Below are 25693 nucleotides of genomic sequence, written 5' to 3' on the forward strand. Positions count from 1 at the left end.
ATTCAAGGAGATTTTATTTGTGACCAGTGGAGTCTGTCCCTACATAGCTGTAGGGTATTCATTTACGAACAAAAAGTTGTGAGCGTGTAGATCTGCTATTTTTGGTGAAGAGGCTTGGTGTACTGTAGACTGAAAAATATCGCACTAAAGAGTACAGTGCAACTCAAGTCTGTTTTACTAAGTATAACTGGTTAAACTGAAGTGATATTGATGAATTCCACATATTATTATTCAAATATAGTATTCTGAGGCACCCTGGGCCCTGGACTTGGGTCATGGCACCCTAGGGTGCCACGGCACCCACTTTGAGAAACCCTACAGTACAGTACAGTACAGTACAGTACAGTACAGTACAGTACAGTACTTACAATGGGTGGGTGCGTGATCCTGTCTGCTTTGTCACTTTGCAGGAATGCTTGGAAAAGTGTGGGGAAAGCCTGCAAGAGATTGTCAACTACCACATGGTAAGACGCACGCACGCACGCACGCATGCACGCACGCACGCACGCACACACACACACACACACACACACACACACACACACACACACACACACACACACACACACACACACACACACACACACACACACACACACACACACACACAGGAGTTGTAGAATACTGTTTGGACCCATCCTGTTCTCTTTGCATGGTTAACATTTTTCATGCATGTATGACCCCTCTGGGCTCTGTGTTGCACAACTCTCTCTCTCTCTCTCTCTCTCTCTCTCTCTCTCTCTCTCTTTATTTCTCTCTTTCTCTTTCTCTCACTCACACACACACGCGCGCGCACACACACACACACACACACACACACACACACACACACACACACACACACACACACACACACACACACACACACACACACACACACACACACACACACACACACACACACACACAGTCAGGAGTCAGGAGAGCGGCCGTCTTGGAATCCGTAGGTTCCAGGTTTGATTCCCGGCTCCTCCTGGCTGCGTGTCAAAGTGTCCTTGAGCAAGACCTAACCCAAGGCCGGCTTTACACTGCCACTGAAATCTAGCCTGAATCAGATCTGAGTCACATCAAAAGTGGAATCCGATTTTGTTTTAAATAGTCTAAATCCAGACAGGTCACATGCAGGTCACATGAAATCCGATTTTGAAAAACCACATCCAGAGGTGTTTTCAAATCCGATCCATATCGGATCTGAGGACATCTGTCTGAAAGCAGTAACCACATCCACCCCATAGAGTTATATGCAAATCACATGCAAGTCACATCAAACTGTCCAAACGCCACTTGCTGCGTGACCCGAGCCCGGCTGTAATGACGTCATTACAGAGCAAGAAAAGAGAAAAAACAAGAGAGGAGAGAGAAAACACGTGAGCTAAATAGATAAAACCAGAGAGAAGAGCGAAACACAACAGTAAATAGAAGAAGAGAGAAAAACTATATTTTAGCGTGTGTTTGTTTTTGTTGTTGTCGCATTTCCTGAACGTAATCAACTAGCGCCAACGTTGAGACGTAACGTCATGACGTCTACAGCTTTGGGCTGACGCTGTTAAAATCAGTCTGAACGCACAGATCAGATCTGTGTCACTTGCAAATGCAGTGTGAAAAGTCGGGCCAAAAGATCGGATTTGAGAACAAAATCGGATTTGGGCTGGATTTGACGGCAGTCTAAATCCGGCCTTTAAGTGCTCTCGAGGAGGAGGTTGGTGCCTTGCATGGTTTCCTCCCCCATCGGTGTATGAAGTACATTGTAAAGCTCTTTGGAGAAAAGCGCTATATTAATGCAGTCCATTTACAATTTACGGTACGTGTCAGATTCAAACCACATGCAAAAGTGGCAAGTTTTAAGCATATTTTGATTATATCGTTAATTTAATTATTTTTGACACAATAATCGTGACATGAACTCTTTCATATTGTCCCATCCCTAGTGTGTGTGTGTGTGTGTGTGTGTGTGTGTGTGTGTGTGTGTGTGTGTGTGTGTGTGTGTGTGTGTGTGTCCATTTCTGTGCCAAGAGCCACATGAAAAGAAGAAAGAAAGAAAGAAAGAAAGAAAGAAAGAAAAGGGAGAGGTGAATCCAGGACGAGACAGGGGAGACAGACAGTCCCATAGAGCCTCCATGCATTACTTCCTCATACACACATCACAGGGGCATCGCAGCAAATTCTGGGCTCTGGGTACAAGGATTCACTGCGGGCCCCCATGAATGTTCTTCATAGGGGGAGGGGGTTTAACCCATTTAGACTGGGAATGCATTACGCATTATTTTGTGCTTTAACTATTGAAAAATAGCAGATATACAAGCTCACAGCGAGCTTGTAGATCTGCTATTTTTGAAAAATCATGAATATTTTTGAATATTTCAAATCCTTCTAAAAACCTATGTTTCTATGTCAGTGGTGCTCAAACTTTTTCATGTGAAGGACCCCCAAAATGACATGTATTTGGCCACGGACCTCCATCTCAAAATATTTAGTTCCAGGGACCCACCGGAAGCAAAATTTGAGTTACAAATGTTCGCTTAAAAAATACATACATTCAAAGATTTGCACACATTTTCACGACTTTTCAAAAATAGCAGATCTACAAGCTTGCAGCGCGGCACTCGGTGCTGCGCTGTGAGCTTGTAGATCTGCTATTTTTCAATAGCTAAAGTATAAAATATTTAAGGCCCCTCCACCTTGGGCCCTAGTAACTTAGTTCCACTTTCCCCCCCCTCTTGTGACGCCCCTGCTGATACACACATCACATCACATCACATCAGCAGGTCTGCACTCCTGTCTCTCCTCAACATTCCTGTCTGCTCCATTTAGTGGTGGTTTGGACATTTTTCCGCTCGGCAGCATCACCAGCATGGCATCATTGTGGTTTTGTAATAAACTGCTGCCAGTAAAAATTCCAGTCCTCCTGACGCAATATTGCAGCACAGGAATGAAAGAGCAAATCAAAAAGCCTGCCTCTTGTAGAAACTTGCAAAACATGCTTCTGTGTGGTGAATGTGTCATCAGTTCTCACTAGGCGGTCAGAGGGGATACACAGGTTAAATGGTGATTATTACAATGTTTAATAGCCGGTTAATGACTGGGCGTATTCCAGTACTCTAATCAAGAAGTGTCTGTTTAGTGCCAGGGGCACTCAGATAGTAATGCATTGGGCCTGGGGCCAGGGTACACTCATCAGGAAAAAAAAACAGTAGTGTGGAAAGTACAGTAACTAAGTACATGTACTCAAAGTATACGGTAGATAATGAGTACAAACATTTTTTATTTCAAAGACCCCCATAACCCATTTGAGGGTTCAAATGGGTTCAAATGGGTTACGGGTCCATTTGGTACACTCTCAGAGTTACAGACTTGAAATGGTCCATTTGGAGCCCCCACAATTAGAGAGTCCCTGGACCCCATTTTAAGAACCACTGTCTTACATTTCACAATGGTATCGGTTTGATTGATTGATTGATTGATTATATTATATATTATTATATATTAATAATATATTGATTATAAGCAGTTTACAGAAAAAAATGTTCAGTACAAGGTCTGTTAAGAGGATTTTAAAACCCAAGAAAGCCTACAGTATGGCTTGTTTCCATTGGAGTCCTTTGTGCTCAATTCATCTAAACATTTAATGACAGACACATATACAATACTATGCTAAAGATCATATAAACAATGACCAATTTAATGCGCAATTATTAGTATCGGAATCGGTATCAGGAAGGAAAACAATTGTATCGGATTGATTGATTGATTGATTGATTATTTTAGTAGATAAAAATGGAGAACAGTACAAGTATAGTCAATACAATTGAAATGCAGTACAGTACAAGTACAGTTAAACACCCTGCCTAAAAGGAACATCCCAAATAAGACCTTTTGCGGTCTTTTTTACGTTGGAAGCCCTCTGTATTTAATTCATGGACATAATAAATAGCAAGCAAAGAAAACATTCAATAATATTACAGTACATGTCTAAAATCTGGCACCAGGCGGGTTCTACATCCTACCATGGCTGTACCTTTCTTTTTGCTGCCGTAAGACTTTCTGTAACTATCTCTCCATCACAATGACCGATATAATGCACAATTATTGGTATCGGAATCGGTATCGGGAAGGAAAACAATTGTATCTGTACATCTCTAAAATCTGGCGCCAGGCGGGTTCTAACCGTTCTATGGCTGTATCTTTCTTTCTGCTTCCGTAAGACTTTCTGTAACTCTCTCTCCATCGCTGTTCCTCTCTCTCGCTCTCTCTCCCAGGGTCAAGCCTGTTTAACCCTGAGCTTTACATAAAATCAAATCAAAGACCAGTACCCTGCATGTAATCCATCACCAGAACCAATCCACTACAATCTCTTTGTCTTTCTCTTACCCTCGCACTCCACAACTGATATTTCCTAATATCTTTTTTTGTTTATATACAGTATTGTATCAAAATGGTAAAATGGTCGAGTTGTCATAGCTTGTTGTCACCAGTACGCTCTACAAAGCACAATGAAAACTCCCAAAGCTGATTATTACCAAAAATATTTTGGTCTTCTTGGACAGAAAATGATGATTAGCGTTAAGCAGCGGCTAGCCTAAAAAAAAGGATTACGCATAGGACAATCTAAAGAAAACGTGGATTTATTTATTTATTTACAAACTATCCTCATTAATTGACTGGTATCATGTTAGGACCAGGGGGCACTCGCTGCCAACAGCAGCAACCAGCAGGCTACTTTTAGGTAAGAAAGTAAGAAACACAATTATTATTTAACAACTTGTAATAATAACATTAGCAAATGGCAAACAACTTTGCATTCGGTCCAACATCTCTTGGTACTGCTCAGGTTTGGACCTCAGATTTTCTTTTTTTACGTTTTGTAACCCATTTTTCACCCAGTGCGAATTAGGACATTCACGAATAGTGATTTTTAGTATTCGAATTATTCAACCTCAAAGTATTCGAATAGTCGAATATTCGACAGGACTGGCCAAACTCCCAAATATTAAATATGCAAGAGGCAAACATTGTGAAAATAGCGTTGCGAGGCGTTGTGAGCATGTAGATCTGCTATTTTCACAATATTTATCTGTGGAACTGAGTCACATTAATACCTACAATTCCAAGTGCTTGTCAGGGTGGGGGGTCCCCAGTTCAAATATGTTTATTTTGGGGGTCACGGCCTAAAAAGGTTTGAGAACCCCTGGTATAGAACATTAACAAATTCATCCACCAGGGGCATTGACAACTCATTCTTATGACTTCCTATCTAGCCAAGCTTCATAAACTATATACGGTATTTTTTTAAAGAGAAAACAAAAAAAAACAAAAAAATAAAATAAGCGAATATTCGACTTCGGTGAACAACGTCGAATAGTGACTTTGATATTCGAATATTCTAATATTCTAATATTTGGTGAATGCCCTAGTGCGAATTGCCTAAGCTGTAACCCTGTGGCTGCTCTCCCTCTGCCACACTGAAGAGAGCCCCGTATTGATCTCATTCTATCGGTGCATGAGGAGTGAGCAGACCGCATCGTATCACCTCAGAGAGGGAGCTTCTCCTGTTGGACGTAACGTGTGAAAGGAACACTTTATTCTAACCAGTTCCTTTCCCCTCCATCAGGCACCCCGGCTGGCCAGGGGGAGGCAGTATAGAGACCAGGATTACTGCATGTTTTTGTGAGGGTATCAACCCTAGGGGACACGGGGAGAACATGCAAACTCCACACAGAAAGGCCCTTTCGCCAACCCCACCTAGGGTGTGGGTGCTGATGACGCAGAGGAGAGAACACTCCGCCAGCACCCACAGTGTCCCCCAAATATCGCCACACTTATCATAGAGGCACAGTGCACACCTCTCATCCACTCTCACCTCTGCCACCTGTTCACTAGAATTACACTAATAGCTTGTCTGGCACACAGAGAGAATAGAGGGAGGGGGAGGGGAACCAGAGCGAGAGGGAGAAAAATCTATCTTTGTTCAACCAAGCTGCCATTTGTTGTGTGTTGCTGCTGTCCTTAGTTTTTTCAGCCATAGTTTTAGTTACCAAAAATCATCCGGCGACGAAGGAAAACATACTGGTTCATCACGATGACACAAATAAGAGGAGGGGAAAAAATCGAGAGAATCTTCAAATCTAGATAGGATTAAAGAGATTTGAATCTTCTTTTTTTTTTTACCAAATGGAATTAATGCTTAGGGTTTTGATCATAACTGGGATTTGAAAATGACATTTTGAAAATCTGTATCAGGGGCACATGAACACTTGGCTGGTTTCCAAGACTGGTGTGATAATCCAGTGTTCAAATATTGTTTGACTCAGAATCAAATGTTTTATGGTCATGATTCACCAGGAGCCTGGATGGCCTGGAGGTGTTCCCATGCAACTGCCTCATACACAGTCAAATCTTTAGTATTCATTTAAAAACCCTAGAACCCCAAATATGGAGATGACATCATATCATAGATGTTTGATGTCATAGACCATATGAGACTAACACAATGTCCATATACTGTATGGGCATTCCCAGATATAGGCTTAATATTGATGACATCAGGGATCTCCATATATGGGCAAGGACGGAATTCATTTCCAAGTGTGACTCACATTGCGGTTGGTTGTTTAAGTTGGCCAAAATGTGGCCATATTTTCCCAAATATGGATGTGCTGGGATGAGTTGTCACACACTTTCTGCTGGGCTGGGATGAGGTGATGTTAGAACAGGTCAGAAGAGTGACGGACAGACATGAGCTGGAGCTTTTCATACTATGTAGCGACCTATGGTCGCAATTATATAAAACATTTATTCAATGTTAGTGTTCTAAGGTTAACTCTGCGAGTGGTTACAACAGGAATTTGACTGGCTTTATTCAAAATGATTGATTTGGCCTGTTGGGGAGGAGGATGAGGAGTGGGTTAAGGGAAACAGATTGGGTTGTTAAGATGATTTGGTGTACCAAGGTGTTAGGGCTGCACTGCCTTGAGGGCATCTTTAAAAAGGACAGGTTTGTCTAGAATTTTAATGAGTTTTTAAAAGATAGACATCTGCAGTACTTAGACTGAAATTCAACGTGAGGTGAATGTTTATCTGTCTCTTGAGGTGTAGTGATTTGATTTATTTTATATTATCTGAGACTAGACATTTTCCTTGTTAAAACTGCTACTGTAAATACAAGCCATCCATGGATACAAGGTATCCGACTATTTGCAATGCAAAATGATTCGATGCCGATTATTTGCATTGTAAAACGTCACGATATGTTACAAAGCCAAACGGTAGGATATTTTTCTGCACGCACGCACACACACACACACACACACACACACACGCACGCACGCACGCACGCACGCACGCACGCACGCACGCACGCACGCGCGCGCGCACACACACACACACACACCAAAGGCTGTAATCCAGACAGTGTGTATGTTTATTTATTTACTATGTACGTCGGGGATTGCTTTTGGAAGTCTAATCCACAAAGATTGATGCATGCAGTTTGTATGTGTGAGATTATTACTACAGGATCAGCCTTTATCTTGTCTCCTTTTGTGTGCGTGTGTGTGTGTGTGTGTGTGTGTGTGTGTGTGTGTGTGTGTGTGTGTGTGTGTGTGTGTGTGTGTGTGTGTGTGTGTGTGTCTGCATATATGCATCTGCCTTTGCATGTGATTGGGTGGGCTTGATTGATATACTTTGATGCACCGAAAAAAGAACAAAAAATAAAAAAAAAGATCTACAAGCTCAACGTATTACACTGCCATGCATTCATGCATTGTGCGGGGCAGCAGTGGCTCAGGAGGTAAAGCAACCGCTGGCAACCTCTCCCAGTTCGATCCCAGGCTCCCCCAGAGTTAGTGTCGAAGTGTCCTTGAGCAAGACACTGAACTGCTCCCGATGAGCAGGTTGGTGCCTTGGTTTCCTCCGCCATCGGTGTGAGAATGCATGGGTTAATGTTGTGCACAATCTATGTAAAGCACCTTGGATAAAGGCGCTATAAAAAATGCACCATTTACCATTGTAAGCCTGTAGATCTGCCATGTCTGTTACGCAACACTGGCAAGCAACTTTGTACGTCTGGCTATGCAGTGATAGTAGATAGAGACTAAAGACGCCTGTCAGTCACAGCATGAACAAGTGGCTTAGACTGTCACGTGTGTGTGTGTATGTGTGTGTCTTTGGGTAATCTCCCGTGTGTGTCTGTGTGTGCGTGCGTGCGTGCGTGCGTGCATGCGTGCGTGTGTGTCTTCCAATGTGTGTCGGAGCTGAAGTGCTGATTGTGGTCTAGACAGACAGACAGACAGACAGACAGACAGACAGACAGACAGACAGACAGACATGTGTGCTCCTCATTAGGGAAGGAAGAATGAAGGGATGAAAGCGGAGGAGAGGTTAAAGAGGACAAATACCACAAAACCATGAAGGATAACTAATGCATGTGTAATGTGTGTGTGTGTGAGTGTGAGTGTGTGAGTGTGAGTGTGAGTGTGAGTGTGTGTGTGTGTGTGTGTGTGTGTGTGTGTGTGTGTGTGTGTGTGTGTGTGTGTGTGTGTGTGTGTGTGTGTGTGTGTGTGTGTGTGTTGCTCCTTTAGCATGAACACATGATGCGTCTCTCTCTCTCTCTCATCTTCTTTCTCTCCCTCCACACAAAATTTTCCTCCTAATGAAAGGCTTAGACTGCCATCTTGTGGTGGAATGTATCACCTGCACCTCTGCCCATAATTAAGCAATAGAATCATCTCATGGGCTTTTCAAAACTTGATGATGAAAGAAGTCTCTCTCTCTCTCTCTCTCTCTCTCTCTCTCTCTCTCTCTCTCTCTCTCTGTCCCTACCTCTCTCGTTCTCTCCACAGATTCTGTTCGACCAGGCTCAGAGGTCCATTAAGCAGCAGCTCCACACCTTCGTTAAAGAGTGAGTATCTCATGTTTTTTTCAGGGTCCATTTGATTCCGTTTGTATAATTTATAAAGATATTTCTCAGTGTAGCGAGACAGGAAAACGAGGGCAGAGAGAGAAGACAGACATGTCCCCAAGGACAAGGAGATGAACACCTGGGTCCTCACTACACTCACGGACCTTCAAATTAACACTTATTAGCCGGCAGACCCCATTTGAAAAGATATGCCATGGACCCCCATAAGAAGAGAGGATTTTTACAGCTCTAACAGTGATTCTCAAACATTTTTATTTCAAGGACTCCCAGTTTGACATGTATTATTAGACTACGGACCCCCATTTAATGGTATTTGAATCTCTGGGACCCCAATTTATATTGTAAAATCAATGTTAACTTAACGCTGAACACTGAATTTAACACTAAACCACTAACGGTCCATTTGGTTCCATTTGTAACACTCTCTGAGTTACAGGGTCCATTTGGTTCCTAACTATCTATCATTTAGCTGGGGACCTCCTGGACCTCCCTCAAGGACCCCTGGGGGTCCCCGGACCCCACTTTGAGAACCAATGGCATATGGTCTGTGCACTAAAAGGCTCATTATGATTGTGTTTGAATCAATTCCTTCAGGGACTATTTTGCTCTAGAAGATCCATATTTGAACCACGTCAACCTAGTGTCACTATTCTAGGGGCGAACTTTAGTCCAAAATAGCAGATCTGCCAGCACAACAACGCTCACAATTTTGTGAGCTTGCAGAACGGCTGTTTTTGAGCGGTGCTCCTGGAAGGAGCTAAGTAAGGTCCAATATTCTGGCTTTGTCCGATCCCCAAAAAATGTCCAGGCCCAAAAAAGGCGTGGCCTACACCTGGCCTAGATAGGGCCTACTATACAGTACATCTAGGCACAAATGTCTCAAAGTTTGTTGTACGCACAGGGTCCCATTGGCCAAGCTTCGCAGGACACGCTGTGATTGGCCAGCAGGACGCTTGATGAAATTAACTCTTAAATAGCACAGCTTACTTCACACTAGAGGTGTGTTTTATTTATTTATATATATTTATATTTACTTGAATAAAAGTAAAAAAGTATTACTCGGGCAGCCACACAAGACGTTAATACAATAGGCCTATAATTGTCAGTACCCTCTATATGAGGATACCGCCCTGATCAGTGTAAATCTGCTACCATCAAAGTTGTTGCAAACAAAAGTTTTATTGAATAAAAGATAAATCATTTTGGCTGTTAGAACAGGAAGGTTCCCGAAGGGTTCCCATTTCGAAACTCCCCCAGAGTTATTGTCGAAGAGTCCCTGAGCAAGACTCTGAACCCCTATATTGCTCCCGGTAAATGTAATACACAATCTCTATAAAGCGCCTTGGATAAAGGCGCTATATAAAGCACCATTTACCATTTACCACGCACGCACACTCACTCACTCACACACAAATATTGTATCAAATGGGGATTTGTGGCCTAATCCATATCAAACTGGAGTTCCTTGAGATAAAATAAAATGCCTGAGAATAACTTGTTCAGCAGACGGCTATAGAGCCTCCTATAGGAGCCACACCATAGAAAAAAAAACAGTGGAAATCATTATTTCCATTTTACAGGTCAGTGAGTCCACTCCACAGAGCATGACATTGCATTAGCCTAGCCGCGCCTTCATGTCTGACTGTGAGAGGCTTTAAGGGCCACCAGTCGATCACCTGTCTGGACTGCATGAAGGTGAAGCAAGGACAGTGCAACAAAAACAAGCTAAAAAGTAGACTGCGGATCTGACCAGATGAGGAGGACCATATGTGCAGATCCGCAGGCTCCCTGAAATGGAAGAGCTCCCTGGCAGAGAGTCTGGGTCTGTTGGTGGTTCTAAAAGCATCCACGAGGTGGTGCATGGCAGTGGTTTATAGGCCCGATCTAAGAAGTCAGCCTTGCAACTCCGCGAGGTATATATCGTCGCTGTCGGGCGGAAACCTCGTATCTCCAAGTTTCAAATTTGTACGTTCTTTCGCAAAGTAAAGCCCTGCTTCATCATACAAGGCCGTCACACAAAAGAAGTGAAAACAGCAGATCTACAAGCACACAACGCACTAGTTTAAATCATTTTTAAAATGATAAATGCAAAAAGAACGGTTTTGGACACACAAGGTTTTCATCCGACAACGACGATATGTATTACCGGCAGGAATTCGGCATAACACTGTCTTTGTCTTTGAGTGTGTGTGTGTGAGAGAGAGAAAGAGAAAGAGAGATAGAGTGAGAGAGAGAGAGAGAGAGAGCTGTTCCTTATTAAAACCCATTCTCACACTTTCAAGATTAGCCAATGCTAAAATCGAAAATAACGCTGATGCTTTCCCGGGTTTAATGGGTTAAAACCTGATTCATTTGTATTCAACCTTCAGTCAGTGAATGATACTGGGGGTACAGTATTAACCGAAGTGACTATAACACAGGGGTCAGCAACCTTTTTGAAATGATGTGCCACGTTTTCATTTTCTTGATAGTCAGTGTGCCATATCAGCATTTAGTTTAGTTATGACACCACGTCAAAATGGAATATTTTATACAGATTTTGATCCATATACAACCTTTATTTATTTTTATTTTTCACTGTAATGAACATTAGACTCATCAATACCCTCACCTATCTCCAAAGTTTGAATGAATGTAAAATTAAGTGCAGGATGTAATTTTCAGATGTGAGGGGACTATATATGTTTAATTTTAGAAGAAAAAACCTCTCTATCACACTTATACCAGTGTGCCAGTGATCACCCTCCCCTGTGCCATTGTTGGCACATGTGCCAATGTTGCCTACCCCTGCTATGACATTCCATTCCTGGATATATACAGCACGTGTTTATATATTAATCGTATCAATATTAGTGCTAAACACTTAGCTTTCTAACACCGTCGTCGTTGCCCTTCTTTCTTTCTCTCCAACCAGGGACGTGCGTCGGTTCAAGGAGACCAAGAAGCAGTTTGACCGGGTGCGTGAGGACATGGAGATCGCCCAGGTGAAGAACGCCCAGGCTCCCAGGAACAAGGTCCACGAGTGTGAGGAGGCAACGCAGGCCCTCATCCTCAGCCGCAAGGCCTTCCGACACCTGGCCCTGGACTATGTACTGCAGGTGGGTGCACGCACACACACTGTCCAGTAGGGGGGGCTGTGATTCCCAACAGTGGATGCATCAGTTTGAACTCCTGATATTATAAACATAACACACACATTCTGACTGCAGAATGTTAAACGAATCACTGGAGTCTTTATTAAAGTAGTATAACTTCATCACAAACTTGCATAGAATGCAGCAAAGAGAATAGTATTAGTGCCTCAAGAAACGACATAGGATCGCAGGTAAACAAATTAACCTAGCATAAACCACATACGCTATCTATCTAAATGCTATCTGTACATTCTGTACATTTGAAACTATAGCAGTAGTTCTCAAAGTGGAGGGGGGTCCGGGAACCCCCAGGGGTCCATGTGTGTGTGTTTGTATATAGGCTAAAGCGTTGCAATAGTTTTTACCACTTTAACCATATTTTATACTTTGGCAATTCAAAAATAGCAGATATACAAGTTGCTATTTTTGAATACTTGAGGAATCTTGCTTCTGGAGGTCCAATTGCAAATAGTTTTGAGATGGGGGTCCAAATTTTTAATTATGGGTGGATCTAAATCACTTTGTGGTGGAGTAAATAAGTCTGTTTATCAAAGTGCTGTTGCCTAAACTAAAAGCTGTGTTTTTCTCCTCCATTTCTCCACTATCATTATTAGATCAACGTACTTCAGGCCAAGAAGAAGTTTGAAATTTTAGACGCGGTGAGACACCCACTTTAATATTCAGTTTCTGGTTTTATCATTTTTGCTGTAATTGTGTGTGTGTCCGTGTGCGTGTGCACGTGTGTGTCTGATTGTGCGTGCGTGCATGTGTTGGTTGTGGTAATGCGGTGCAAATGTCTACATGTACTTGTCTTGTTCCTTGTTTTTGTCAGAGCTGCAACACTTTATGTACCGAAACTAAATACCACCAACCTGGTTGTGTGGCAATAAAAGTAACTTGAACTTGAACTTGTGTGTGCATTCGCGTTCGTGCATTAAATCAGCACTGGTTGAAATGTAGCATTTAAAGCTCATTTTGATTGTCTTTCTGTCTCTCTTCAGATCTTGTCCTACATGCATGCTCAGTACACTATGTTCCAACAAGGCTATAATATCCTGGATGAGATCGACCCCTATATGAAGAAACTGGCTGCTCAGGTGAACACGCATGCACGCACACACACATGCATGCACGCACACTAGGCTTGTCACAAATATGACATAGTCGCCTAATCGCAATTATTTGAGATAATCACAAAAATGATTTGCTTAATCGCCATATTCATTATAATAATTTTGGTGCCATGGCATTGGTCCGACATTTCATTGTTCCTACATCCCATTAGTCCGAATCTGGTGAATGTTAACCTGGTGAAAATACTATGCCTAAACCTAAACCTAGCCCTAACCCTAACCTCAGTAAAACTATGCCTAAACCTAACCCAAACCCTAACCCTACAAACTATGCCTAAACCTAACCGCAGTATTTATACTTTTACATAAGTAAAACATTTGAGTAGTTTTTTCCACCACCGGTGGTACAGTACTTATTCATTGTGTTGTGTTGTGTTGTGTTGTGTTGTTGTACAGCTGGACCAGCTGGTCATCGACTCGGCCATGGAGAAGAGAGACATGGAGCACAAACACGCTGTCGTCCAGCAGAGGGTGAGAGCACTTCTCCTCTCCTCGTCTTCACTCCTACTTTATACAAGTATACTTTATAGAGCACTTCTCCTCTCCTCGTCTTCACTCCTACTTTATACAAGTATACTTTATAGAGCACTTCTCCTCTCCTCGTCTTCACTCCTACTTTATACAAGTATACTTTATAGAGCACTTCTCCTCTCCTCGTCTTCACTCCTACTTTATACAAGTATACTTTATAGAGCAGTGGTTCTCAACCTTTTCAGACCGTAACCCCCAAAAGAATCATATTTTAACTGGGGAACCCCCCCCCCCCCCTCCACCATGACAAGCACTAAGAGTTGAGGCATTACATTTTGTATAACACGGTTCCATTGTGAAAATAGCCGATCTACATGCTCACAACGCCTCGCGTTGCGAGGCGTTGTGAGCATGTAGATCGGCTATTTTCACAGTTTCTGCCTCTAATATTTAGAGGTATTAAAAAGTCCTCAAATTGTCACTTTAGAAATGTGCAGATACCCTCTATACATTTAAACTTTATGTTGGTTTATTTACCATTGAGTGAGAAAACAATGTTACATACCGGTAGTTAATTATCTGGGGACCCCCCCCCCAAATAATTTGGGGACCCCCTTGGGGGTCCCGACCCACAGGTTGAGAACCACTGTTATAGAGGAGAGCTGAGGGTGAGAACACTTCTCCTCTTCCCATCTTCACTCCTACTTAGAAGTAGACATGGAAATAGAAGTATACTTTATAGATAGATAGAGATACTTAATACTTTATTGATCCCCAAGGGGAAATTCAGATATCCCGTAGCTCATATACAGGCATGTTCGTTAAAACACATCACAAAAGCAGGACAGGTTAAAAACTGAGAGGGAATAAAACATTATTTAAAGCATTTAAAAGCTATCCGTGGGGATAATAAAAGTCCTTTGCACAGCCCCATAAATTAGTCCAATTCGTAGGCCTAGCGGCTGCCCATCGAATTAAAAAGTCTAATAGCAGTTGGGATAAAAGTGTTCTTAAAAAGTTCATTTTTGCAAGATAATGAACGGAACAATAGAGGAGAGCAGAGGGTGAGAACACTTCTCCTCTCCTCATCTTCGCTCCTACTTTATAGAAGTATACTTTATAGAAGTATACTTTATAGAGGACAGCAGAGGGTGAGAACAGTTCTCCTCATCTTCGCTCCTACTTTCTCATCTGTCCTTTTCACAAGTTAGTTGACCAATTAAAACCGAAAAAGCATCTGACATTTTAGATTTTATAGCTTTGGCTATTCAAAAGTAGCAAATCTACTAGCTCGCAGTGCGGCACGAAGTGATGCGCTGTGTGAGCTTGTACATATATATAGCTTGTAATTTTTGAAAAATCATGTACGTTGTGCAAATATTTGAAATTGAAAACCCTAACTCAAATCTTTGCTTCTTCAATATATTTCGAGATGGGGTCCATGGCCAAATACATTCGGAGGTGTCCTTGAAGGGTTAATGCCCTTATCCAGAAAGATGGAGAGCAGAAATAAAACCCATGCTCAGTAAAATCCCATACACAGTTACCAATTGTCTCCAAGTGTACTTGCATAATTCCTGCATTTGCCCACTTTCAGAGGAGGGGGGGGGGGGTCACTCAGACAATGATTGTACTCAGAACTAATATGCTTTGAGTGAAAATAAGAGGTATGATATTGTGGTATCATGCCATCACCTCTCTGCTGTATATCCCCTCTTTCTTTGTCTCTGTCTTCCTCTCCGCTATGCTGTTGAAGGAAACAGAAATAAAAAGAGAATGGGGTCTGCAAGGTCACTGAGAGTTCAGTACCGGAACCAGAAGGGATTTTTACTGCATTGTGTTTAAATATAAAAAAATAAAATAATCAACTATTATCGTCTCTGTCGGGTGGATCAACCTCATTATGTCCAAAACAGTTACACTCTTCAGCATTCAAAATGTAAAAAATAGCAAAAGAGGCAGATCCGCAAACTCGAAACCCATCGTTTGCGGATCTGCTACTTTTGATGCTTTTGTGTGATGCCGTAGTATGAGGTATGGTACGTGGTTACATTTACGGAAAAACACAACAAGTTAAGATATGGAGAATACCCCGATAGCAACGATATAATGGTAGTTTCCCATGGTTATTTCTGAAGCCATACTTCTGAATGTGGTGTCAGCTGAGGAGAAGAATTGCTATTGTTATACAGGGTGTATTTTTGGTAGGCGAGGAGAACTGGCTGCTTGGAGACAGCAGCAGCTTCTCTAGCCAACATCAAAGCGTCTCCCTGCCAGTAGCAACACTCCTGTAACTCCCTACTGATTCACTCACAACAACCCATTAAAACATGAGGCCCATTCTAATGCCTTCTAAAGCAGTAGTTCTCAAACATTCTCATGCCAAGGAACCCCCAAAAATGTTATATATTTGGCCGCGGACCCCTTATCTGAAAGGGTTTTGAGCCAGGGACCACCAAAATAATGCAAAGTTATTCCAAAGAAATGTAATACACAATTTTTCAAAAATAGCCGATGTACAAGCATGAAGTGACATGCTGTGAGCTTGTATATCTGCTGTTTTTGAGAAACACTCTTCTAAACCAATGTTCTAAATCCTAAGAGTTTTCTGAAAAAAACTTATGTTCTATATATATATATATATATATATATATATATATATAGAGAGAGAGAGAGAGAGAGAGAGAGAGAGAGAGAGAGAGAGAGCTAAAATCTAAATTGAGTCTTTCCTGGTTTTGATGGGATAATTCAATAACATCCCAGTCAACTGGAGCTAGAAGAAGGAACTGGAAAGCAATGCATTCGTCTGGAGTTCCGAAATTGGCCTTGCAGACGAGAAAAAATAAGAAAAAATCTTATTTAAACATCAAATGGCCTCTCAAAAAACAGACGGAGACTGAGGCTTTGCCGCGGCCTTGTGTGAAGTATTTTTATATTGTCCAGTGCGTGACTCAGAGAAGTCCCTCTTCATCTTTGTGTGTTTTGCAAGCTCAGAGAGTAATAAAAATAGCACACCGCCGAGTGCCAATATAATAAAAACATGTTTTATTTGTGTCTTCTTTATTCTTCTTGATCAAATCAGGAGCTAAAAGTAACAACAATCCTCTTTCCCTTGTTTTTTTATTTTATTTGTCTTGCTATTTTTGGGCCGTTCAGCAGCACAAGATCAACTCTTTGGAACTTGATTGATAGAAACCTTTATTTATTCTCGAAAAGAGCTTTGAGGTCTACCCTCATTTGCAATGCTGCCGAGATTACACACACAAACATCTAATATTAAGACATATACAGTATAGTATATAAAACACAGAAAATGTGTAAGTTAAAAAAAATATTGTAGAGAGTGTTCCGTTAAACAGGTGGAATCTCAAGTGTAAGCCAGTCGCTTGAGCGGAACTTATACCAATACACACTACATGGCTGGACAGTGGTATCTCTCTCCTATGTCTTGCACAAACACGAGCACACCTATCCTCAAGACACACACACTCCATCTGTTACCTGATGAAGTGCCGAGAGCAAAATCGTCCATTGAGCCAGTGCATCTGCGTGCGTGTGTGTCAGGGGCGTCACACCAAACTCTGGGCCCCGGGTACAAGGATTCACTGCGGGGCCCCCATGAAAGCTATTGAAAAATAGCAGATATACAAGCTCACAGCGCGGCACCGAGTGCCGCGCTGCGAGCTTGTAGATCTGCTATTTTTGAAAAATCGTGAAAATGTGTGCCAAGAAACCTATGTTTCCATGTCAGTGATGCTCAAACTCTTTCATGTGAAGGACCCCCCCATCTCAAAATATTTAGTTCCAGGGACCCCCCCAGAAGCAAAATTTGAGTTACAAATGTTCACTTAAAAAATACATATATTCAAAGATTTGCACACATTTTCACGACTTTTCAAAAATAGCAGATCTACAAGCTCGCAGCGCGGCACTCGGTGCCGCGCTGTGAGCTTGTATATCTGCTATTTTTCAATAGCTAAAGTTACCAGGGCCCCTCCACCTTGGGCCCTGGTAACTCAGTCCCACTTTCCTACCCCTTGTGACGCCCCTGGTGTGTGTGCGTGCGCGTGTGTGCATGTGTGTGACTGTGTGTGTGCGTGTGTAGATGACATCAATATTAGTTATTACATGGATGATCTCCCCATCATGGACAGTGCTTTTCCACCTGGCTGGGCTCAGAGTGGTTATTGAGCCAAGGCATCCCCTGTGCCACAAGCAAACACTGAACATCTAGTTAACCCAAGAACCTCTCCCCAAGAACTACCTTCATGCACCCAGTGATGGAAAAAGTACTCACATATTTTACTTAAGTAAAAGTATCAATACTGCAATATAGAAATACTCTGTTACAAGTAAAAGTCTGGAATTCAAAATGTACTTGAGTAAAAGTGTGAAAGTGTTGGCATCAAATGTGATGTGTTGTGGGCTCCTAGATCGGCTATTTTCAAATATTCTAGGTATAAAATAGGGCTAAAGTGGTTTATGTATGTTTTATAATATCATAATGTATATCTGCTAAGTAACTAGAAACTAAAGTTTTCAAATAAATTTAGTGGAGTAAAAGTAAAATATTTGGACCTGAGATGTAGTGGAGTAAAAGTAAAGGTATTGGCAATTGGAAATACTCAATTAAAGTACAAATGCTGTACCTCAGAATTGTACTTAAGTACAGTACTTAAGTAAATGTACTCACCACCACTGTATGCACCTACAGAAAACCCAAGGTGTACAGATACGTTTTAGGATTTGACTCCTTTCTTCCTCCCTGGGTTATATTAGTGTGGATAATGGTGTAATTCTGCACACCTGGCTTCCTATGGGGATTTTGTTATACAGATTTACTTGTATAAATTCATATGAATGTGTCTCCTCTTTTCTCTTCTTTGCTCACCTGGCCATCCTCCCATCCCTCCTCCAGACACTGATGCAGGTGAGTCTCTCAACACAATACAATCACTTAATCCAGTGTAGATGTATTTACAATGGAAACAATTGTTTATGTATTTTCGATTTGAGTGCATTTTAATCTAAGCCAGGGCTACTCAACTTAAGATGGCTCAGGACCCACTCAGCAAAATACCAAAAGTCCAAACTAAAAATGACGGTCCTATTTTGGATGTTTAGACAATGATTTTTTAACACATTACAGTAGGCATATAGAAAGGAAATTAAGGAAAAACACAGAAAACGGACACATTTACATTTATAAGGCTAAACCTCATTGAACAAAAAGATTGTCATGATTTAATGATGAAATGATGATGTTTCTTCTTTTGGAACAAACGAAATAGCAAAAAGGTCTTGTATAAAATGACAAAAATGTATCCTAGTGATTTTGGAGAGAAACTGAAAAATTACATCATAAATGATTTGTCCACATTGAAAGTAGACTAAATATATCTTCATTGGTATGACCATGAGGGGCCGCATAGACATGCCGCATGCGGCCCCCGGGCCACAGGTTGAATAGCGCTGATCTAGGCTATAGTTTCAATGTGGAATGTTTTTAGTGTTAGTTGACCTGCAATCTGAGTTCCCAGAGGTAATTTTTTCCGCCACTAAGTTGACCTGCACTGTGCTGCTGCCTGTGCTGTTGTTGACTCTCACCAACGCATTCAATACCCGGACACCGACGGTCCCTTCTCTAATCTATTGTGTGTTTACACAGAGACCTCAAGGCCGCCTTCAATGGCACATATAATAATAGCACTTCATAAAACCTGCACCAGCAGATGTGTGTGACTGTGTGTGTGTGTGTGTGTGTGTGTGTGTGTGTGTGTGTGTGTGTGTGTGTGTGTGTGTGTGTGTGTGTGTGTGTGTGTGTGTGTGTGTGCGTGCGTGCGTGCGTGCGTGCGTGCGTGCGTGCGTGCGTGCGTGCGTGCGTGCGTGCGTGCGTGCGTGCGTGCGTGCGTGCGTGCGTGCGTGCGTGCGTGCGTGCGTGTGTGTTTGCAGAGGAACAGATTGAGTGATTGACTAAGCGATCTCTGGGGACTATAGTTTTACTGCTGTCCCCATGCTGGCTGCTGCCTTGATGATCAATGTGGTGATCGGAGCTGGAGAGAGTCAAGTGTGTGTATAGGAGGCCCCTCTGCAGTTAAACCCTGTGTGTGTGTGTTTGTGAGGATCACAAAGCGTCCACTGCGTTTTGGAGATTTTATGACGGACCAGCAAGCCAGACATGTTGGTACAAGATAGATATGTCCAATTAGAAGTCTGCAAATAGGATCCCCTCAGCACTGATGGCTTCACTGTATGTTTTGTTATTTTTTTGATATTTAGTTTTTTTTCCTTTCCTGTCTTTATTGATAGTACAGGAGGTAGGAGATGGGGAGTGACATGCAGCACAGGTCGTCGGGATCAGGATTCGAACCCGCAACGCATTGTCAGGCTGCATTAAAAAGTTTGAGAACAAATTGTCTTCATACTTCCTTTACTGGGGTCCACAAAGGGTCTATCCTTGGCCCCCTCATGTCTTCCCTCTACGCCAAATCCCTTTTGAAGAAAATGTTCGATCTACAAGCTTGTAGATTTGCTATTTTCCCAGAATGTTTGATTATTATGACATGACGTTACGATGAAAGTGACTCAAACGATAGAGTGTGCATGCTGGGGGCTCGTCACCACTCGGGTGCCAGGTGTGTGCCAACTGGGCATGGATGAGGCTGATCAGAGGGCATGGGTGCTGTGTGCCTCTGAACGGTGACATCTGAATGCCCTTCTGATGCCAAACCTCCTCCTCCAAACACTTGGACAATGACAGCCAACAAGTCAACAGATGGATCTATAGATCTACTACTGTATAGAGAGGACAAGATCAGGTTGAAAGGAAGAAATAGGAGCCGGGTTTATGAGACAGAGTGGAGAGAATGGAGGAGAGAATAGAGGAGACAGAGCATCTGCTCTTAACTAGAGACCACAAAGTAAATACCACAGGGTTCAAGGGTGTTTATTGTCACATGCTCGTACAATACAGCTGGTATAGCAACAATGCAGGCAGTGACACACACGCACGCACGCACGCACGCACGCACGCACGCACACACACGCACACACACACACACACACACACACACACACACACACACACACACACACACACACACACACACACACACACTTGGCTGGCACCCTGCATGCACCAACAACCTTTTTGAGGAATTCTTTCTTCACAATAGATTTTTTTTGTCATTTTATAGTTTTGGTTGGGAGATCCCCGGTATACCAGTTATTATCAGATTTTGTTTTGGTTTAGTTTATCTTACCATGGCTTTTGGGATCTCCTCCAACCCCTCTTGTTTGTTTTCTCCTGCACCTTGAGTATGGGTTTCTTCTTTAAAAAAGGAAATCACGCCCAGTGTGAAGTGAGCGGTGCTATTTATGAGTTCATTTCATTAAGCGTCCTGCAAAGCTTGGCCAGTGTGGGAAGAGGTAGGACATACGGATGCGGAATATACGTACATATACAGATAAAGCCAGATGTAGGAGCGGTTAGCAATGCTCAAAATAAATTTATTTTTTGTCTTGGTCTTAGTGTTCTTTAACTAGTTTATAACATAAACATACAAAGAAAATCTAATTTTTCAGAATCAAAATAGCATGTTATGCCTGTTGCCAAAGGCAGCTCATACTGTACTTTAAGTCCCCATGAACAATCATGTTGCTAATTAACCCATCTAGACCTGGTGTAACCTACTGTATACGTTGTTATACCTTTCAATCCGGGTGCCACATTAGTAGTTGCTATTCCAACATAATCTATTTTACATTTTTTGAATACGAATGCAAAGGTTTTCAGAAAACGTAGGTTAGGTTTTAGAAGGTGTCAGCCTCAGGTCTAAATGGGGAAATTTGTCATGTATTACTCAAGACTGACACACTCTCTCTCTCTCTCTCTCTCTCTCTGTCTCTCTCTCTCTCTCTCTCTCTCTCTCTCACACACACACACACACACACACACACACACACACACACACACACACACACACACACACACATGCCAGGCAGAATGACGATGATTGGTGAAGAACCATTTTCACGAAAGTGGTTTAAGTCTATCCAGACTACAAACATAAATAAACTAAAAAGAATTAACTGAATAAAAATAGCATGTAACATCAAGAGAATCAAGTGACAGTGTAGCTACTTTTGGATCTTAAATTAACACAGTGTTTCTTTTCCCCCTTCATACTTCTATACCATCTCTGAACTGCAACCCATTTTGAACATGACTCATACTGTATGTAAATATAGCAGTGCAGAGTCAAGAGAGAGCAGTGGTGGAAAAAGTACTCACATTTTATTTTACTCAAGTAAAAGTATCAGTACTGCCATGCAGAAACACCAAAGTGCGGTAATCATCATACAAAAGTATTGTCATCAAAATATACTTGTATTTCCAAAAGTAAAAGTACTCACTATGCAGAACGTCCCGTTATAATATGTCTAAAAGTAAAAATATTTGGAAAATAGTAGCGTTGTGAGCTTGTCGATCTGCTATATTCAAATAGCCAAAGGACCCTTTCCTTTTTCAGCCAAAGTTTAAATAGGGCTGAGATGGTAAATATATGTTTTGTAATAATAATCAAAATCTACAATTGCAGTGGTGTAATGGTACAATAAGTGCCTCTGACATGTAGTGGAGTAGAAGTAAAAGTATTGAAATTTGGACATACAGTAAAGTAAAAGTACATCAAAAGTGTACTTGAGTAAATGTACTTCGTTACTTTACACCACTGCTTGAGAGAGAGAGAGAGAGAGAGAGAGAGAGAGAGAGAGAGAGAGAGAGAAAGAGAGAGAGAGAGAGAGGGGGATAGAGAGAGAGAGAGAGAGAGAGAGAGAGAGAGAGAGAGAGAGAGAGAGAGAGAGAAAGAGAGAGAGAGAGAGAGAGAGAGAGAGAGAGATTTGTGAATTACAGTATGAATGTTTGAGTTCATCTGTTCAGTCATGCTGCTACATTCCTCGTCACATGAGAATAACTACATTGTGACAGCAGCTCTTGGTCAAATTAGAGGTGGAATTGGGGCATTTTTGGTTCTAAACCTTTCACACATTTTCCAAAAAGAAAGAAAAATTATATATATATATATATATATATATATATATATATATATATATATATATATATATACATACACACACACACACACACACACACACACACACACACACACACACACACACACAGTATATATATAGTAAAATAGCAAAGATTAGCACAACCACAAGCTCACATCGCGATGTGACATTCTTTGAGCACGTAGATAGGCTTGTAGATTTGTCTTACAACAAAATATTGACTTTAACTTTTTCGACCACGTTACCAGGTTCCCAGCTCAGCACTTGTGTTGTATCACACGTAAGGCATTTGGTGCGGATCGGTTCAGCGGTTTGCGTGATTATTAAACCCCCGGTCACACGGAGACTCAACATACTCAATCAAAGACCCCTCTCCTAGACAGCTCAGCCCCCTAGGAGGCACACCGTAAAAAGGGATTTAGTGGGGGACCCGATTAGCCGAATGGTAGGATGCATATATACCACATGATGGGCGCAATACTTTCTACACAGCAGGGACGTGCTGGCCATTGGGAAAAGCGGGACAACTTCCGAACGGCCGGTTCATTCCTGGCCGGTCCAGGCCGGCCATTAGGAAAAAATGTAAAATTAAATCTTCGTTCCATTTTGGGGGCTGGGCGTAAATCGTCACTGTCGGGCAGAAACCTTGTATCTCCAAGTTTCAAATGTGTACATTTTTACAAGACCGTCGCACGAAAGTAGTGAAAACAGCAGATCTACAAGCACACTTGTACGTGTGCTTGTAGATCGGCTGTTTTCACTAGTTTATTAAATGTTTTAAATGATAAATACAAAACAAACGGTTTTGGACATACAAGGTTTCCACCCGACAACGACAAAATATAACTCAATTAACTCATGTAATTGGTCCACTGGCTTGTCACTTGTCATGATCTGAAATGGCAAATCTTTGAGTAGCAGCAGCGCTATGGAGAGAGATCTCTCTCTATAGCGCGCAATGAGGGCCTCTCCAACTCTTTTTCCCGGGCTGAATCAGGTGCCCAGCATGTCCCTGCTACACAGCATGTCCCTGGTTTGACTACCGGCTGGCCAGGCCATTTGCTGTCTTTCCCATGACCTCCCCATTTCACTGTGTCTATCTCAGGGTTTCTCAAAGTGAGTGCCGTGGCCGAGGCACCCTAGGGTGCCGTGACACAAGTCCAGGGGTGCCGCAGAATACTTAGACGCAGCTTTACTTAAAGGACAACTTTGGTTTTTTACAACAAGGGTTCATATTTTAGATTGTAATTAGAGAAAAGAAAAAGTGAGTGTTAAAATGTTTTCACATCTAAAATGTGGGGCATGCGTACAAGTGGATAAATATGTATTTTTAGACACAATAAGCCAGCAGTTTCTTTATTGCTATTTACAGTAACACTTCTAGCCCCCATAAGTCACATCCAACCATGAAAGGTTGCGTTGTATCTTGGGAATGGGCTTATTCTGTGTAAAATTACATATTTAGCCCCCAACCACTGAAATAAGAATCTCTAAAACAATAGAAAGATGTAAATGAAATCAATTTAACACTCATCTTTTATATTCTTTAATTACAATCTAAAATATTAAGCCTTGTTGTAAAAAACTAAAGTTGTCCTTTAATCAAACGGAACTGAGTTGCACTTGGTGCGTTCTTTTTCGATCTACACCAAATATCTCATGAAAACATTCGCGGAGCATAGCTGATCTATAGGCTCACAACACGTCATAACGTGCTACCGTATAATGTAACAATGTCATTCAGAGGTGCTGTTGATGAAAAAAGTAGGGGGACTGCCCCATAGGTCAAACTCACGTTGGGTAGAACAGCGTCGGCAGGTTAGCTACTCACCAGTTAGCTAATCACCCGCGTCACGGTTACTGAGGTTAGGGTTAGGGTTAGGGTTAGGTTTAGGTTTAGGTTTAGGCATAGTTTTACTGAGGTTAGGGTTAAGGTTAGGTTTTGGTGGTCGGACCAAAGGGTGTTCGACCTAAAAGTAGGGGTGCCTTGATCCAAAATGGTTTGAGAACCCCTGGTCTATAGAATAAAGCAAAAACATTTAAAAAAGATTTAACATAAAGTAAACTAATACTTTACTGTTATTTTTATATTGCCATCCTTTAAAAGTCACAAGAATATAGGAGAGTCAAAGAAGTCACAGAATCTCTTGTCATTCTTTTGTATGCATTTGCATGACATTCTTTATGGACATCAGGCCAAAAGTATGAACAGCCTGATCTGTCGTCAGTGAGAAATCATTTTCATTGTCCCATGCAAGGTCTCAGGAGATGAGTCATGTCTAGATTATATGGATGTATTGTATACTTCATCGCCTCGCCATTCTTTTATTTATAGGTCTCTTTCCTTGCTCTCTCACTCTTACTTTTGTTAGCAAATCTTAACATGCCTCGGCGTCACCCTTTTCTCTCTGAGGCACACGGCTGCTATTCTCTCTGTCTGTCTGTCTGTTTCTCTCTCTGTGTCTCTCTGTTTCTCTCTCTCTCTCTCTCTCTCTTCTCTCTGATGTTGTTTTTCAAGGCAGTCTCTTATGTGTGCAGCAGGACTTCATGTGTGCTCCTCCTCCCATGGGGGTTGTTGCCTCAGTCAGACGGTCCCTTCGTTCTCCTCCTGCACTGTTAGGGCATGGCGGTTCTAAAGCTGAGAACCGAGGCACGCAGCACAGAGAAACACGCAGTGATGTGATGTTACTTCTTTAAGATTTCAGAGGAGTTTCACTATTTACTTCCGCATAAATTAGTAATGTGTTCGGCTGTCGTTACTGCACATTATGTGGTGACTGATAATACTGATATCGTCTGATTATACAGTAACTTACACGTAACTTGTACAATTGTCAGCAGAGCCTATATATAATTTTGGACAATTTTAGCCATCCTGGATATGTGGAATAACCCTAGTTTACCTAAACTAGGCTCCAGTGGTGGGTACTAGGTTTTTTCTGAGGGTATACCATTATTCCCTC

The 25693-nt window shown here is 41.9% G+C and overlaps 1 protein-coding gene across 1 annotated transcript in view; it reads left to right on the forward strand.

Moving 5' to 3' along the window:
* LOC308287760 (arf-GAP with coiled-coil, ANK repeat and PH domain-containing protein 3-like) overlaps positions 1–25693 on the forward strand; it is a gene marked incomplete at both ends in the record, with an annotated part of 110166 nt that overhangs the window by 64668 nt on the left and 19805 nt on the right. Inside the window, 7 exons of the mRNA XM_080729013.1 lie at positions 411–464; positions 8838–8896; positions 11832–12015; positions 12666–12710; positions 13053–13148; positions 13581–13655; positions 18574–18585. Coding sequence (XP_080585139.1) covers positions 411–464; positions 8838–8896; positions 11832–12015; positions 12666–12710; positions 13053–13148; positions 13581–13655; positions 18574–18585 — 525 coding nt within the window. The remainder of the gene's footprint in view (positions 1–410; positions 465–8837; positions 8897–11831; positions 12016–12665; positions 12711–13052; positions 13149–13580; positions 13656–18573; positions 18586–25693) is intronic.

Source organism: Nannobrachium achirus (assembly GCF_963921795.1).
Source record: "Nannobrachium achirus genome assembly, chromosome: 6".
NCBI classification, from domain to species: Eukaryota; Metazoa; Chordata; class Actinopteri; order Myctophiformes; family Myctophidae; genus Nannobrachium; species Nannobrachium achirus.